The 18789-nt window shown below is 44.0% G+C and overlaps 1 protein-coding gene across 4 annotated transcripts in view; it reads left to right on the top strand.

Moving 5' to 3' along the window:
- Positions 1 to 364: 364 nt before the first annotated feature.
- The window catches only part of SORCS1 (sortilin related VPS10 domain containing receptor 1), a 519072-nt gene continuing 500647 nt past the window's right edge, over positions 365 to 18789 (top strand). For all 4 annotated transcript variants that reach the window (XM_044240472.1, XM_044240471.1, XM_044240469.1 and 1 more), the window contains exon 1: positions 365 to 922. In XM_044240472.1, coding sequence (XP_044096407.1) covers positions 365 to 922 — 558 coding nt within the window. The remainder of the gene's footprint in view (positions 923 to 18789) is intronic.

Genomic DNA, 18789 nt, shown 5'->3' with positions numbered 1-18789 from the left:
AGTCCCCGCAGCCACCCGCGCGGCGCAGCTCGGCAGCGGGACGCGGCGCCCGGAGCCCCGGCAGCTCCCGCCCTCCCTCCCGCGTCGCCCGCCAGCGCGCCAGCGCCCGCTCCGCCCGTGACTTCAGTTCAGCTCCACCCCCGCGTGGCGGCGGCTCGCTCGGTCCGAAGCCGCGCTCGGCACCAGCCCAGCCTGGGCGAGCGGCCGCCACCTGCCCCGCGCCGCCTCCGCCCGCCCCCGCCGCGGCCCAACTTGGATGGAGTTGGGGTCCTGAGCGCCTGCCCCCCGCAGCCGGCCGGCGGAGAGCCCCGCGCCGCCGCCTCCGCTCCGGCCCCTTCTCCGCTCGCCGCTCTCCGATCCCGCGATGGGAAAAGTTGGCGCCGCCGGCGGCTCCCCGGCCCGGCTGAGCGCGCTCCTCGCCGGCGCGGGGCTCTTGGTCCTCTGCGTCCCGGGCGCCTGCGGCGGCGGCTCCTGCTGCCCCCAGCTGCCCCCCGGCTCGGCCCGACGCTGGCCTCCGACCCCAGGGGGCTTCCTTCGCCAGGGGCCGCGAGGCAGAGCTGCTGCCACGCCCCTGCCCCTCCTCGGGCGCCCCCTGTTCGCAGTGGCCCCCGGAGACCGAGCGCTGTCCCTGGAGCGGGCCCCCGGCACCGGGGCGTCCGTGGCGGTCGCCCCACGCTCTGGCCGGCGGAGACGGAGCGAAGCGGATCCCGGCAAGGCAGAACGGGGAGAGGGCGCGAGTCGAAGCCCCCGGGGAGTGCTAAGGGATGGAGGGCAGCCGGAGCCTGGGACTTTGGAGCGGGACCCGGACAAAGCCACTCGCTTCCGGATGGAGGAGCTGAGACTGACCAGCACCACGTTCGCGCTGACGGGCGACTCCGCACACAACCAAGCCATGGTCCACTGGTCTGGCCACAACAGCAGTGTGAGTAGATGGGGACTGAGGGCAAGGGGGAAAAGGTGGAAAGGGTTAAAACGGGCCATGTGTTCTGATGGAGAATTGAGGGAAACGAGGTTTCTGGACTTGAGAGAAGCTGCAAACTAAAGTCTTCCCTGCCCACCTCCCCTAGGAGTTAATGTCACCTATGGGGAGATGGGAGACCCATGACACCGTCAGAGTCCTCTCAAAACCCCCCAAAAGCTTCACACTGGGTAGGCAAATCCCTGTTTCCTGGTCTCATTGGTGTAGGAACAGAGCTGAAGACAGGCAGAGGGGGTTAAGTATTCTGAATGTGGAGGTGAATGGGTTAAATTTCCAGGCAGGATGACATTCTTTTAAGTGACTTTCCTTTTACTTGCTAGACTTATGGGTGAGCACAGTAAGATCAAGAAGACTTTATGTGGAAGCTTTTTATTTTTCTGCAAAGCTTCTAACCCCCTCTTCCCCAGAAGGGAAGAGATATGCAGTGCACACTAAGGTGCCCTTAATGCATTCTCTGTTTCTGAGGACCAAGTGGATGCAAGTTTCAGGACGGGAACTCTCTAGCATCTTCTAACAGCACCAGCCAGTGTGTTTTGAGAGCTGGGGCTTTCCAGCCTGTGAATGCGTGGTTGTTCTCCGGCATGATCAGTCCCAGGAAGATCAGATATATCGCAGTGACAACAACCCCCTGTTCTTCCCCATTGCCTGACCTCCTCTAGAGAAGAGAACAAATAAAGACTTAGCCCTCCTTTTATGAAGTGACCAGGAGGATTGCTGGATTCCAGGAGGGTCACACTGGGGAGAGTGGGTGAGAGTCTGTGAGCTTTGGCCACGTCAGGGGCGGTTTTAGATATTTGGAAAACCCTGCATGTCTGGAATCTGGGGTAGCTCTTTCAGCTTAAGCTGCACCTGGAAAACTTCATTGAGCTGAAATAGTAAAGATCCAGCTTTGACGGTAATAAGTGAAGATGATTTGAAAGTGTGGAAAGTTCTCTGAGCTGCCATTAAGCAGACGAGAAGAACGTGAAAACTAAGGATGGGTAAAAGGGGGAAAAAATCAGTTTTAGCTTCCATCGGGTTATTGAGATCGTAGTATTTTTAATATGCACAGTCAATGCAGCCTGGTATCTTTCAAATTGTTTTCAGTTGTGATGTCATTGCCAGAAACCTTCCCAGGGAAGCGCCACTTCAGTGAGCTGTGCTCATTGTCAGCTTTTTAATGAAAGTCATGAATGTTTTAAAATAATAGTCTGTTACTATGAGTTCTTTGATTATATAGATATAAATTGTATTAGGACAAACCAGGATAAACAGTATTTTGCATTGATGTCTCTGTCCTGAGGGCATCAGTAAGGTTTTCCCTATAATTCGGCTCTCATGACTGAGGTTGTGGTTTTCTGTGGTTCTCAGGAATGGTTTAATCAAATAATTGAAGCTGATATTCTTTCCATTCAAGTTCTGGAGACCCTTGCCCTCATTTCTCACCTTAACTATCATACCTTTCATGTCATAACCACTAAAATTAATCCCCCAATTTGAACTTGAATCTTCTTAAACCGATTGAATAACTTTCACCCTGCTTTAAGTGATTAACTCAAAGCTTCTGGCTTTAAGGGGAGATTTTAAACACATCAAACATATTATATCTTGTTGTATCAAGAAGTAAAGGATATTGGACTCAAAATATTTCTGGCTTTTAATGTAATTTGAGCTGTAAAATATCACTCACCCATGAGACCTTTACTTTAGTTCATCTCTTGAAAGATCTTGGAAAGAGCTGGAAAAGGAGAGTACATCTTTGGCAAATATTAAACTCCATTTAAGAAATGGCGCCAAGCACTGCCAGCCCTTTTTTTTTTTAAATGATGCTTATAAGCACAGTCTGGCTTTTTAGGGTCAGGGCTTGGATGGGCACCACGCAGGGATGTCTGAACTAAAGTAGCAGATAATCAAGGTAGTACATGTGAAAGGTTTGAGCACTCAAATCACATTGCTAGTGAGATTTCTATCCTTTGAAGTTTTTAATTCTGTAAGGAACCCCCTTGCTCTGCATCCCTGGCTACTTACACACAAATTGTGGGCTTGTCTGTTTGTTTTTTAGCATATATATACAGATCATAGAGGAAGAGCTATGGTTTTAATACAGGTTCCACAAAACAAAGCTGGCCCAGATTCAGAAGAGACAGAAGAGACAAAGTTTAACAATTGTTTTTAAGGGAAAGAAGGCAGAACAAACTTTTCTGGGCAACTCTGTGTTGGGAAAAGCAGTGTGGAGACTTGAGTTCTAGTTCTGCTTATCTGTGGCTTGATCTTGGCAAATTGAATGTGAATTTCCTCATCCCCAAAGTGGGGGCCGTGCCAGTTCATGACGTGCCAGGTTCCACGTAAGTAGGTTGTGATTGACAAGTGTGGTACACCTGTCTGGAACTCTCAACTTACAGCACTTCATGTCTCCCCAGAGCGAGAAATCCACCAATTAAAGCCTGAGAACACTGTGGGGCTCTCATTTTCTTCACATGTAGATGCCAGTCCCCCTGTAAATCTGCCCCCTGACCCACTCAGGGCCACAGGCAATACACATCCTCTGGAACCTGTCTCACCTTTAGGTAAAGCCTTGTGCAGTAGGGTTTCTGATTACAATAACACCTGCATTAAAGGTGTAAACGTGTGGTAATTACAGGCTGCCTGTCAAACTTGTGAGGAATTCTGGAGGTTTCTCTCGCCTCCTTCCCTTCTTCCTGCCCCCTCCGCTGTTGGACTTGTGCAGTTGTGTAAAGACATGCCTCATCTGTGGGAGTGATGTGATTCCTCTGTACCGCAGTCTAGCTTGATGGAAAGTGTTGCTAGAGTTGGTGGAACACCTGGGGGGATCTTTTGGCATGAAAGGTGCTGGGTATGAATCATTTGTCATAAGCTTGGTGTCGTAAGCAAGAACATATTGTTCCTACCCTACTCATGCTAGGCATGCTGTGCCCTGATCTAAATTTATCCAGTAATCCTTAGTTTGTTAAAATACATATTTGTCTATATATGCATGTGTGATGGGGCATGTGTTTATTCTTTATTTCCAAGAAGCTGCAAAGTGCTACACTTATTAACCCTTATAAAACCCTTGTTAGGTAACAGGTGAGTGGCAAATGTTAGTATCTATTTTTTTCATATTTTTTATGCTGGAGTTAATTTGAGTATTTCAGTTCACTGCCTTGTCCTTTTCTCACTGCAAATAGTGTCAGAAGGTTTGTTAACAGAGGCTTTTACTATGTGGCCATTATGATACTCTCACGCTACATCTGCATGGACCACGATGATCTGGTTGATTTCCATGTGCCTCTTTGCCTTTCGCTGTTCTGGGACCTGACATTTACCATCCAGTCTTCGTGAATAAACTGAGCTCCAGGTTGGGTCAGGTTTGGCATACATGCCTTATGTACCATCATCTCACTTAATTTTCCCAAAAATGTATCCGTAGATATCCTTCTCCTCATTACATAGAGAAGTAACCTGAGGCTCTGGAAGCTAACCGAGGTAGTGAGATGGTACCAAAGGTCAGTGGCATATAGGCACGGGACCCCAAGCTCCCAGAATGGCTGATCTTAAAGACTTTCAGGTAGAACAAAAGAACTCAGACCTCTTGTAGTCAGTATTTTAAGTAATCCTCTCTTGGGGTTCATATCTGATGATGCTGGAGGAGGACACAGTCTTAGCTGGGAACTCCATCTCCTTGTAGAAAAGCAAGGGCTTTAACATGTGCCTGTCACATTGCACTCTTTACCTTAAGTAGTGATTTGGTTGTTCTCTTATCCGCCTACTTCTTCATCTTTAGTGAGACATGGAATCCGCACCTGGTGATTCATTGAGCACGAGGTAACCTGCCATCATTCAGCTCTCAGATGTGGTGTTCTTCAGGAACAGATTCCTTTGCTTCCTTTTCTAAGTGACTGACAAACCTGATTTTAGAGAGAGGCTGCACGTAAACACTTGCTTTGACTGTACATTTAAACATATTCCTGACCTTTTTAATAAAGTGAAATGAATGATTTTAGCTTTCTCTAACAAGCCCACATAGTTCCTTCTCTGATCAGTGCTTTCTGCTATTCACGAATGTTAATGTGGTGTGACATGGAAGCAGACAAATTTGAGTTGAATGTTAACTCTCCTGCTTACCACACTCTGCCTTGAACAAGACACTTAAATTTTTTGAGCTCCACCCTCTTGGACTAAAATATGGGGATACTGTATCATTTACAGGCTCTTCCTGAAGATTTGACATCATGTATGTGGAGTGGTTGGTACACAATAAGTGCTTAATAAATGCTACTTGTTCTTTTAGTTGCAGAAATCATTCTCTACTGGCAGATAAGAGTCCCGGGTTATAGTTCTGACTGTGTACAACAGTTAAATATGCAGTCATCACGTGTCCTGTTAAAATTATGGGGCCTCTATTTCATCCTCTGTAAAATGATGCAAATAGACTAGAACACCACAGAAATAGGGGTTAAAATGAGCTCGATAGTTTGTTCAGTGTGGAGGTGTTATGCACCTACTGCATTTAAGTGAAGTACACTGGGAGTGTTGGGAATGCACAAATGATGCAATGATCTATACCCGTGACCTACAAGGAGCAAGACTTTCATCTCACATGATCCCTCCTCTTTCCATGATTCATGTGCATATTCTATTTATAGGACATCAAAACATTTGAGATCCAAGCAGGCATTCATTTCAACATGGGTTTGCAGCAAAACCCAATTTATTGAGTTTATTGTATCACATCTTCATGTAAAGGAATTTTGTATCTTTGGATAAAAAAAATTGCTTCCTATGAAATTGGGAAGTTAGCTTCTCTTAAGATATTTAATGGGGTTTTCGAGAGGAAAACGACATGAATGTTGACTCTGGGAACTCTCTCCACATCCTTTTATGGAGGACCCTCGAAACTCATAGACTAAGGTACAAAAGCTGATGGACAGATTTGTTGAATAATTATTTAGTAATTTAGAAGAATAATTGCTCACCTTCCAGGGGAGATTGTCAGGTGGCAGCATCATGCTAAGAAGCTTACACAAATTATCATAATTTACTTTTAATTCTACAAATATGTATTGTCTTCATATTTGTTAGACACTGATAATAGAGATATATGTGGAAGGATGCACAAAGGTGAAAAGAAATAATACGCGCCCTCCAAGTGCTTTCTGTCTTGTGCTCGGAGAATCCTCTGAAGAGGAAGAGACAGCAGAGAGAGTAAGTGTCCTCTGAGAGCATAGTGTGCTCTAGAGGTTCAGAAGAGGACCAGACGTCTGCAAACTGGGGTGGTCTTCAAACTTCATTGCACAGCAGGTGCTTTAAGTGAACCTTGAAATGGAGAAAGTATTTGGATCTAGAGACGGAGATTATTACAAGGATATTTTGAGCTGAAATGGGTAGTGCGACTGAAGGTCAAGGGTAGAGATGTATAAATTACTGTGTATTCCAAGAAATCAGCCTCTATTAAATTTAAATTACGTTTAACTGAAGTTTATATCTTAGAAGCCATTTAAAAAATACTCCTTAAGCAAAAATCTACACATTCATCTTCTAACGGTTTGGGGTATATTCTAAGCCCAGAAAGAAAATAAGACCAGTGTGGTCACTTAGAGATGTGATTGTGTTTATTGCCTTTATTTGCACATTAAGTCTCAGCTGGAGACATCATTTTTTTTTTTTTTTAACCTAGACATTTGCCACACATAGTTTTCTCCAAAGGGCTTTCTTTTAAGTCCTTGGTCAAAAATATCAGGGGCTAGGCTGCCCAGAGGGTAAATTAATTTGGCCCCTGGCCAGCTGGTGTTAAATCACTAAACGTATGTAAAATATTTGTCCTGTCTTTGTGTATGTCTCCATTACCATTCTATATGTCTGGCTCAAAAGGGTGGAGAATGCATCTGTGTGTCCTAGGAAGGAAACTGGCCAAAATGGCGTTGCTGTCATGGCCAGTGGGGATGGCAGGGAGTAGGCGTGGTCAGCGTGACGGGGGCCTGCTGCTATGGCATTGGAATGGTTACTTGGGAAGGGGGTGCGCTCTGCTCAAGGGGGTTGAATGGAATCGTCAAGTGGTTGGCAAGAAACGAAGGTGGAATCTTACTGTGCAAGGTTTATAAGGAAAGAACAGAGCCTCTTCTAAAAGGTAAGTAGAGAGAAAAAGGACATGCGTGTTCTGTGTGAAATCCCACATGAAATTTTCCATGTGTATAAAAGATACTGTGTCTGTTTCTGTGGCACTCCTGAATGTTGTTACAGCACTTTAGATCAGTTATAGCCATTTCCTTTGCAAAATGCTTCAGCTTTCAAGATTGGAATATTATTTCCCCTACCTCAGTTTTTTTTCCCCCCCTTTCTTTTCAACAGAGACCTATAAGGTAAGAAAGGCAAATATCATCTACATTTCTCAGGTAGGGAAATCAAGGCATTGCTGCTAAGCAGGTCAGTTAGTGGAAGAAGAGGGTCAACAATGCTTAGTCACACTCTATGACTGATTGGTTTGGCCCATGGCTGGCTTTCCACAGGCAAGAGTTAGAACAGCTGCATCCTCGTCTCTCAGTTTGCCTGAAGCCTGTGCACCTGGGGCCATGATGCTTGCCGATGTGGGAAGAAGTGTGGAAATTGGCCGCAGAGCTCCTGAGTTCTAGGCTCAGCTACTCAAGTTACTGATGCTGGGCTTCAGAGCAAGTGGCCTTATCAAAAGTCATGATCTTGGCATTGTTTAAACCTTTCAAAGGGAACCTTTAAAAGAGATGATGGGACTTTCTGCAAGCTAGGTCTCTGGCAAAAGCCCATCTTCCATGGCTAATGGACTTCAGAGGTCAAGTTACTTATGACTGAGCTAGTTGCAACAGGGGCTTGGGAGCAGAGGGAAATAGTCACCTCTTTCCCTCCTAATTGTCTGACGCAGAGGAAATGTCGTTTAAAATAATATTAAGTATGGTCTCAGTCAAGGGAACCTGGCGTGTCAACATTTGGGAGCAGCAGTGGTCAGACTGAAGGGTGCCTTTTGAAACTCATGGATTATATTTGCTCATAGATTATGATTGACTTACCAGCTAGTGCCTTTTCTACTCCTTCTGACTTTGGAAGTGGGGATGGGGATATGAGCAAAGGCGAATTCACTACACACCGTGAGAGCTCTCTACAGCCAGATAAGGTATATTGATTATAATAGAAGCCCCTCTTCCCAATAATATAAATAACCACCAGTTTAGTGAGCAGCTTCCCTGGAAGTACATTCTAGAGCCTCACATTATTTCACTCCATCCTACCACTGCCATAATGCAAATGAGGTATCATTATCCTCATTCCCAAGTTGTGGAAGTCATGGCTCAAGGAACTTACCCAAGGTCACCCAGCCAGAGGGTGGCACAGCTGGAATTTAATTTTTGCCCTTTTGGCTCCAAAGCTTTTTCTCTTTGATCACATTGACCTTTGGTAAGGGGTCAACTCTGGGTTTCTTTAATGAGTCCCTCACAAGTCAGTGCAGAGAGGTCCTAGGGGAACTCCTAGCATGGGCACCTCCCCTCAGGGTTTTCTCTGTCCTAGCCCAATCTCAGGGCCCTAGCCCGATACATTTTACTTGGTAATAAGCTACTTTGTGGTGGAACTTGATCAACGCCCTAAGGGCCATCCGTCCCCATGAGTGGCTCTCCTGGGGTTATTAATATGTGTCTCCTTGTTATTCTGGGAGGATGTGTGGGATGTGCTATTTGGTTTCTCCCTGCTGGCTAATGAACCAAGAGTGGCAGTGTGGGCAACTTGTATGCTTTCTAAAGACACTGCTAACAAGAATCATGTTATCCGGGGCGCCTGGGTGGCTCAGTGGGTTAAGCCGCTGCCTTCGGCTCAGGTCATGATCTCGGGGTCCTGGGATCGAGTCCCGCATCGGGCCCTCTGCTCGGCAGGGAGCCTGCTTCTTTCTCTCTCTCTCTCTGCCTCTCTGCCTACTTGTGATTTCTCTCTGTCAAATAAATAAATAAAATCTTTTAAAAAAAATCATGTTATCTGACCACCAACTAATCATGTTGTGCTCTGAAGCCAATGGATTGATGCTTCTAGTCATCTTCCTCTAAGCAGAGTAGCAGAGGCTATTGGGACACAAAACTGTGGGCCATAGATCCTTCTACTTCAGCCTCTTTGGGGGACAGTTGGGTGGGTTAAAAACAAAAGATCTTCCCCTTAACACTTCCCAAAATACACTCTTAAAAAAATAGAGAGAGAGAGAGAGAGAGAGAGCCCGTCTGCACAAGTGGAAGGGAGGAGCAGATAGAGAGGAAAAGCAGACTCCCCACTGAGCAGGGCGTTCAACTGGGGGCTCAGTTCTAGGACCCTGAGATCATACGTGAGCTGAAGGCAGACACTTAATCAACTGAGCCTCCCAGGTGCCCCCCAAAATATACTCTTGATAAAGAACCAGTAAAGGGGTAGAAAAGGCTTTTTAGGCATGGTTGTCTCCTGTTTAGAAACCTATCTATAGGGCGCCTGGGTGGCTCAGTGGGTTAAGCCGCTGCCTTCGGCTCAGGTCATGATCTCAGGGTCCTGGGATCGAGTCCCGCATCGGGCTCTCTGCTCAGCAGGGAGCCTGCTTCCCTCTTTCTCTCTCTCTGCCTGCCTCTCTGTCTACTTGTGATCTCTGTCTGTCAAATAAACAAATAAAATCTTTAAAAAAAAAGAAAGAAACCTATCTATAGGGGCACCTGGATGGCTCCGTCATTAAGCATCTGCCTTTGGCTCAGGTCAGCCCTGCATGGGCTCCCTGCTCAGTGGGAGGCCTGTTTCTCCCTCTCCTACTCCCTCTGCTTGTGTTCCCTCTTTCACTGTCTCTTTCTCAATCAAATAAATAAATAAAATCTTAAAACAAAAACAAAAAAGAAAGAAAAAGAAAGAAGGAAACCCATCTGTAACCTATTTACCCTGACTTACATTTTGCTGAGTTAATGGGAGAATCCTAAATCGGGTAGCCATGGGCACCTCGGGCAGCACTTCTCAAAGTTTGTCCTCACAGGGCCTGCTTTTAAATCTGTTGATGGGGACTGGGAAACTATTTTGCAAATTCCCTTGGAACTCTCTATAAAGATCGAAAATCATTTCCCTAAAATTCATTTGTGAATTTTGGTCCATGAACCCCTTGCATTATTGCAGTGTATAAGTATCAGTAGGCTTCACTTTTCCCCATAGCAAACTAAAGCCCACAGCCTTTATCTGCTTCTCCATGGAAACCATGACCACAGGGATGAAGACCTGATATGACATAGTATAGGAGAATGAGAGACAGTTACAGGGGAGAGCACAGGTCCCCAGTCAGAAGATGACACTTTCCTGGTGATATTTTTATCATTGGATATATTCTAGGCAGTTTCTTTCCTGAATGTCCATAAGACCATGAGTAAACCATGTCTTCAGTGACTGAAAGACTACACTATTTTAACTAGCACACAGTGTTTTGCGATGGGGTTAAATTCTTGCTACCCTATCTACTAGATATGTGAACTTGCACAATTAGCCTTGTGACTCTGTGCCTTAGTTTTCTCAGCTGCAAAATGGCAATAATGACAGTATACTTTGTACAGGATTTCTTAATGGTTAAAGGAGACAGTAGATATAAAAATGTTGGAAGTGGTATGTGGCACAGAGCCAGCAATCAGTAAAGGTTAACTGTTATCATCATCATCACCACGATCACCGTTATTTTGTTCCTATTAATACTAGAATATTTAATGCTCAAGTATGACCTACTAAATGGTGTTTCTAATATGTTGCTTTTGATATTGCTTCTGTTTCTGCATTTACGTTCTTCCATTCCAGTTCCATTTTCTTATCATGAGGCCAGGACTCTGTCTTACTCTTTATGTCATCCCCCTCAGTGTCTCTAGCCATTTGCACATGATGGCTGTAATAAGGCACTGGACCTAATTTCCCCTGTGTGTGTGTGTGTGTGTGTGTGTGTGTGTGTGTGTGTGTATTGGGATGTGGGTGGGGGGGGTGGTCCATACCAACAAGCAATTCTCTGACAGCCTCTGCATGTCTATAATTCAACTTGGTTTTGGCATGATCTACCCAGAAATGGCATCAGATTTCACCAGCTGAGGACTCAGTCCCACAGGACTTCCATCCCTCACCTCCCAAATTCAGATGTCAGAGGATCTTCTGTGCTTTTGACCAAGCAGCTATAGCTTAGAAGTTCCAATGACTTTTTCCTTGGCTTTGAGTAATTCGCTAGAGCAGTTTACAGAACTTAATAGAAATGTTTACTTATTAAATTGCCAGTTTCTTACAAAAGGATATAACTCAGGAATAGTCAGGTGGGAGAGATGAGCAAGATGATATCTTGAGCAAGGTATGGGGAAAGGGCATGCTGTTCCTGAATCTCCACATGTTTACCAACCTAGGATCTTTTGGAACCCTGTCCTTTTGGGTTTTATGGAGACTTTATTACATAGGCATGATTGATTAAATCATTGGCAATTGGCCGTCAGTTCAACCTTCAGCCCCTCTTCCCTCCCCAGAGATTAAGGAGTGGGACTGGAATTTTCCAACCCTCCAATCAGAGTCGCAACCAGCCCCCATCTTTAGGTATGGTCCCTTAGTCTTCTCATTAACATAGCAAACCACACCTTTATGTCTCTCATCACTTAGGAAATTCCAAGGGCTTGGGAGCTTGGTGCCAGAGATGAAATGAAAATAAAATATACATTTCTTATTATAAATCACCATCTCACAACTTGCTTATTACATATTTGCTATTTTGAAGGTGGGAAAATTTTTCTCTATCCTTCAAAGTTCTTCTAGCTGGGGATAGCACCTATGTGGCTCAGTTTGTTAAGTGTCTGCCTTTGGCTCAGGTCATGATCTGGGGTCCTGGAATGGAGTCCAGTCCTTTGGTTCAGTAGGGAGTCTGCTTTTCCCTCTCCCTCTGAACCTCCCCCTGCTTTTGTGCACACTCTCTTTCTCTCTAATAAATAAATAAAACCTTTTTTAAAAAAAGTTCATCTAGCTGCTTAAAAGATTAAATTGACATGAGACAGAGTAACAGAAAAACATTTAATTCTTGTGTGTAGGGAATCCACATAAGCATGACATTCCAAAGATAGTAAAGCAAAATGGGTATGTATGTCCTTCTCGAGTAAGGAGAAAGGGTATAGGTCTGAGACTTGAAAGGGGAAGAGGACAATTCTTGGGAAGATGAAAAAGAACAAATGTTTGGGAAACAAAATGTTTTCTGGACCCTACAGAAACAATGGGACACAGAGAGGAATTTTAATAAAGACTTCAGTACGTTCCTCCCTGTGTCCCACACCTAGTTCATGTTCAATTGTAGTTGTCTACGGTGATAGTACCCTTCCTGAGCAGGTCCTCCATCTAAATTCTTTTTAGCAGTTGGGGGAAGGTCAAAAATTCCTCCCAAATCTTTTGGGCTTTGATTATTTTCAGCTTGAAATAATCTGCACACCAAAGTGGCACATTTTGAGGCCACCAACCCTTAGCAACTACAGTGTTTTATTTGTTCTTTCCATGGGAAAAATGGCTTTTCACGTAGAACAAACAACACATGATCTTATCCCATGACCACTAAAAGATTGCTTATGTAAAATATACATTGAATTGGGACCCCCCCCACACACAAAATACTAGAAAGAGAAAAAATAGATTAAAAAATAGTACAAATATAAACCACATGAAGTCAGCGGGTTTGTTTTTTTTTTAAGATTTATTTATTTATTTGACAGACAGAGATCACAAGTAGGCAGAGAGGCAGGCAGAGAGAGAGAGGGGGAAGCAGGCTCCCCGCTGAACAGGGAGCCTGATGCAGAGCTTGATCCCAGGACCCCAAGATCATGACCAGAGCCAAAGGAAGAGGCTTTAACCCACTGAGCCACCCAGGCGCCCCAGTCAGCGGGTTTTGGTCTGTGTTCCATCAGATATCTCAACCCCCTAGAAATATACCTGGACATGGAAGGGACTCAATATTTTTAAAAATTTTATTAAATACTATAAAATACCCCTTTCATTTAAAAAAAAGAAGAAGAAGAAGGAAGGGTAGGATTTGAAATGTTCACCTGTGATTATAATGCATGTTGGGTTTGTAGGTGATGTTTTCCACTTGTCCATAGTTTCACTGTTGTTTTTTTCTCAATAAACATGCATTGCTTGAGTTATTTTTAAAAGTTATTTGAAAAATGAAAGAAAACAAGAGAGAGCAGGCAAGATTTTGAACTTGGCCTCATTAGAACCGAATTCCAGGCAACTGAACTAAACAAAGAGCCCATATTCAGGTTGCCTGATTTGCTTCTAATCACTGTTTTTGGGAGAGAGCTAGGGCCCCGGGTTTTTGTAAAGCAGCAAGATCACTCTGTGTCTCTCTTCTGGTGACCGTGAGCAGCAGCAGGGGCTACCAGGTCTTTTGTTTACCGTCCCCTTGCTGATTCCAGAGAGAGAGATCTGGAGGTAATTTCACCGACCTGACTGATAACCCCTTCCAGAAATTCTAGTAGCCTTCAGTCTCCAATAAAAGAGCATGTATTTTATTTTAAATCTTAGTCTCTGTCTTGACGTCTGTCTCCATCTCTAAATCATATACGTACGTATGAGTGCGTACGTGACGGATGTGTGAGTCCCTCTTCATCTCCATATGTTCACAGCGGCTTAAGCACTGATGTCCTACACTTCCATCTCTACTCTCAGAAGTAGAATGTTAGATATTGCTGTAAGGGTGGTCACTGATTGTGAGAGCTGAGTGGGAGAACATCTCCAGAACAAAGAGAGAGAGAGACATAGGAATGAGCCAGAGAGACGGTAGAAGCAGAGAGCTGATGAGCAAGAAAGAAGAAGAGGGAGGGAGAGAGACAGTATGAGATCCTGGCCGAGGCAGGGAGAGACAGAGAGCAAGACAGACAGCAGAGGTAGACCAAGAGGGAGGAGGATAAAGAGAAGATGAGGCAAGAGACCAACAGACCAGAGACAGAGAGAGAGGCAGATGGAGAGACAAAAAAGACAGAATTACAACAGAAGCATGGAAGCACTAGAGTAGACCAGAGAAAAAGAGCAAGAGATGAAATAGAGAGGAAATGTGTCAGTGAGTGGAGAGAACTCGCTCTAAACTCCAAGACGGCAAAGTAGAGCAGGAGTCCTAGTCTGATGGCATCCTTGTCCTGTAGCAACAGCAAGCACTTCCCTGGCTGTTGCCCTGAGGGCGAGGGGCTCACACCCAGCCCTGCTGCGTTGTCAGTAGAGGCGGCCAGTCTTACTTGTGTGACAGCTTTGAGAGCCATGCCTGTTGGTTAGCTGGGTGTGGGGTGGAAGGGGTGCATGTAGTGTTGATACATTTTTAAGCACATCTTAAGCGTGATTTCCTGTGGGAGATGGAACCGGTGGTCTGGATGGTGGAAAGGCGACTTTTAACCTTTCCTTTTATACCAGCCTGTGCTGCTTTGAATTTTTAACATGGGCATGCATTTCTTTAATAATAAAAATACTAAAACGTGTTTTAAGTGGCTGTTGTGTCAGCACTGTGCTGAGTGCTGAGAATACAAAGATGAACACGACCCGACCTTTACCCTTGAGGGTGCGTATTCTGGTGGAAACAGACAGACACATAAACAGATAAATTGCAATTTAGTATGATAAGTGCATAATAGCTGTAATAGAGTTTTGTGCAAAGTGCTATGGGAGCAAAGATGAGCGGGAACAACTAATTTTTTCCTGAGAGTGGGAGGCGAGGCTTTAAAGGGAGGTGACATTTAAGCTGGTCTTTATACAAGATGAGGAGTTTCACAGACAGAATAGGACCGGACAGGAGGAAACGCCACTCCTGCCTATTTTAAACTCCCCAAATCTTAGGCCTCGGATTCATTTTAGGTTGCTAGCATAGTCAACAGGCTGTGGCCAGGGGTGGTATTCTCTTTCTTTATCATCTCATTGCCCAAGATATTTGGAACCAAGGCTTACGGTATGTTTAAATATCAGATTGGACTCCCTAGTTTAAAAAGTCCTATTAAGTTCTTGACCTCACACTGACCAAAAGAACCTGATTTTCCCAAAGGGGAAAAGGTTTTCCCTGAATCTTTGCATACTCATTTATGCTTGTACAAGCATGTGCACAGTTGCACACACACACACATCTTATTACTATCGTCTCTATTCACAGGAGAATTTGATTAAGCAAAGATGGGATTTTCCCCTCAGTGATTCTGTATGTTTCTGCTTTTAAAGAGTTAAAGGTGGGGGTTTCTGCCATTTTCTTGGACGTGCTTCCAAATCAGCATGGAGAACTGGGTACATTAGGATGAGCTGGGTGATCCCCTTTTAGGATTGCAGTATGGTTCAAGGCAGTAAGAGTATGTCACAGAGTCTTGTATACCAGTGTTATGAATACTGAACTAGTGTGTCTTGCAAGTAGGAAGCAGAACATATATAAATATATAGGAAAATCTCAAAGAATAGATTTCACCTTTAATTGGTCAGCCCCTTTTCTTCCTTCTTACACACAAAGAAGAAAAAAGGGAAAGGGGATAACAGATGAGGAAAGGCCATGGCCTGGGCAAGAGGGAGCATGTGCTCTCAACACTGGCTCACCAGCCAATGAGTGGCCAAAGGGACATTTCCGTGGTCTTTGAATTCTACCTTTTCTATGCATGAGACTCTAAATCAGACTGTGGTTCAAGATGATGTTACAAGGTTCAGAGCTGGCTTTGGGGTATCATGACTAAGGAATTTTTGCCTAAATTTTGTTTTACTGTAGTCAATGCAGTGACTCAGGGATTTCATCAATTTCAGGCAGAAATAAGAATGTGCTTTGCAGCTGATCATAAATATGACTTGAGACGTACAGATGACTCTCCCTGAAGAGTAAGACGACCTCTACTATGGTCTGAATGCAGCTCCCCCCCCATGCATGTGTAGAAGTCTAACCCCCCAAATGGTGGTGTTATCAGATAGCGCCTTTGGGAGGTGATTCAGTCATGAGGATGGAACCCTCATGAATGGGATTAGTGCCTTTATAAAAGTGACCTAAGAAACTCCCTTGCTGGGGCACCTGGGTGGTTCAGTGGGTTAAAGCCTCTGCCTCTGGCTCAGGTCATGATCCCAGGGTCCTGGGATCGAGTCCCGTGTCGGGCTCTCTGCTCAGCAGGGAGCCTGCTTCCCTTCCTCTCTCTCTGCCTGCCTCTCTGGCTACTTGTGATCTCTCTCTCTGTCAAATAAATAAAATCTTAAAAAAAAAGAAAAAGAAAAAGAAACTCCCTTGCCCTTTCCACCATGTGAGGATAGAATAAGAAGATGTCATTTATGGAACCAAGAAGTAGATTTTACCAGACGCTGGATTTTATATTGTCTTGATCTTAAACTCACTGGACTCCAGAACTGTAAGAAAGAAATGTCTGCTGTTCATAAGCCACCTGGTCCATGGTATTTTGTGACAGTAGCGTGAATGGACTGGACAAGTTTTCTACCAGTCCCCGAAGCCTCATTTCCTATGAGACTCTCCTTGATACTCATTGAAGTTAGATTAAAATCTTAGGGAAAGGAGAAGGAAAAATTTGTATTTGCCTTTAAAACTCATGAACTGTGGAAGTACCCCAGTCCCTCTTGCTTGACCTAAATGTAGATCTTGTCACAAACAGGCATTTCTCTAAAGAAGTCATATAAATGGCTCACAGACAGACACATGAAAAAATGCTCGATATCACTCATCATCAGGGAAATACGAATCAAAACCATAATAAGATACCACCTCATGCCTGTCAGAATGGCTAAAATTAAAACAGATATCGGTGAAGACGCAGAGAAAGAGCTCCCTCTTATGCTATTGGTGGGAATGCAAACTGGTGCAGCCACTCCGGAAAACAGTAAGGAGCTTCCTCCAAAAGTTAAAAATAGTACTACCTTAGGACCTTATTGCACTACTAGGTACTTACCCAAAGGATACAAAAGTAGTGATTTGAAGGAGCACATACACCCCAATATTTATAGCAGCACTATCAATGCTAGCCAAATTATGAAAAGAGCCCAAATGTCCATTGACTGATGAATGGTTAAAAAGGATGTGGGATGTGTGTGTTTGTGTGTGTGTGTGTGTGTGTGTACACATATACATATATATATTTAGAGATAGAAGATTTAATATTATGCAGGTAGCTATGCAAACTGGAGTCCTGACAAACTGCCAGAGGACTTTCCCCATGAAGATGTGCATCCCTGTATCATAGGTACCAAATCAGAGTAACACATCCTGAGAACAAAATGAGAATTCAGAAAATGCAGTATCTCAGACTTCCCCCAGATCTGGACTTCATTTTCAAACACTCTAAATCAGTAGCTCTGGGCAAATATTAACTGCTTACTGAATGCTGATGGAGACACTGGCCAACTGTTAGGGAAGGAAAGGACTGTCCCAAGGAAGAAAAGGACTGGAGAGGTAGAACAGCCACCCTCCTTCTAGGAAATACCTTTCATGGCATGTCCAAGGTGTGGAAGATGGACATTTGCTTTCTCTCTCTTTGCTGCTAAGACGCTCCCTGGTGGTCTAGTGGTTAGGATTCGGCACTCTCTCTTTGCTGCTAAATCCTTAAATCAATCTATACACACACACACACACACACACACACACAGGTAGATATCTATCTATCTATATATATAGAGAGAGAGAAAATGGGATATTACTCAGTCAGCAAAAGAATGAAATCTTGTCATTTACAATGATGAGGCTGGAACTAGACGGTATTATGCTAAGTGAAGCAAGTCAGCCAGAGAAAGATACCATATGATTTCACTCACATGTGGAATTTAAGACACAAAACAAATGAGCATAAGGGAAGGAAAGGGAGAATAAAATAAAATAAAAATAATAAAAATAAAAATAAATACAGAGAGGGAGGAAAACCATAAGAGGCTCTTAAAACTATAGGGAACAAACTGGGGGTTGCTGGAGGGGAGGTGGCCATTAAAGAGGGCACTTGTGAAGAGCAGTGGGTGTTACATGTAAGAGAGGAATCACTAAATGTTACTCCTGAAACCCATACTACACTATATGTTAACTAACTTGAACTTAAAAAAAAATCTTGGAAGATAAACAAATAAATAAATGTAGGTCTTGGAAATATCCGTAAGGAAGCAGCACTTTACACTACCATTTGAGGGAGAAGGATTCATTTTTCTTTCTTTTACATGTGGAAATTGAATAATTTATTTAAGGCAGGGTTAGCAAACTATGATCCATGAACCATATCTGACCCAAGTCTTGGGTGTGCATGGCCCACAAGATAAGAATAGTTTTTATATTTTTAAATGGGTGAGAAAAATTAAAAGAAGTTGTGACACCTGAAAATTATTTGATGTATTTTATTGGAACCCATCCCTCATTTATTTATATATTGTGTATGGCTGCTTTTGTGCCAAAATGACAAAGTTGAAAATAAAATGACAAAGTTGAGTAGTGGTGACAGGGATCATATAGCTTAGAAACTCTAAAATATTTATCCCCTTCTGCTTTCTGATAAAGGTTTGCTGTCCCCTGATCTGGGAGCTTGGAGAGAATGTGAGCAGTGGGGCCTGAGAATGAAGATACTTAAGTTGTTATCTCTTTGCAGACTTGAAGGTGATTGGCGACCCTGGTTCTCTTGCCTAAGAAGCGTACATACTCCTAGCCACTCTAAATTCTCAGTCCAGTGTGGACCTTTTGTTCTCTGTTTCTGTCCCTTTGCTCACCCTATTTCCTTTGCTTAGAAACTTAATCAGCCACGGTTCTGCCCAGTTAAATCTACTTTATTTTTTAGGTCTTTGCTTGGATATCACTTCATTGCTCAGAGTTTCTCCAAGGCTTCCCAACAAGAAGAGACAACTGAATTTTA

The sequence above is a fragment of the Neovison vison genome, chromosome 2 (assembly GCF_020171115.1).
Source record: "Neovison vison isolate M4711 chromosome 2, ASM_NN_V1, whole genome shotgun sequence".
Classification (NCBI taxonomy): domain Eukaryota; kingdom Metazoa; phylum Chordata; class Mammalia; order Carnivora; family Mustelidae; genus Neogale; species Neogale vison.
This window is presented reverse-complemented; position numbering and strand designations above follow the sequence as displayed.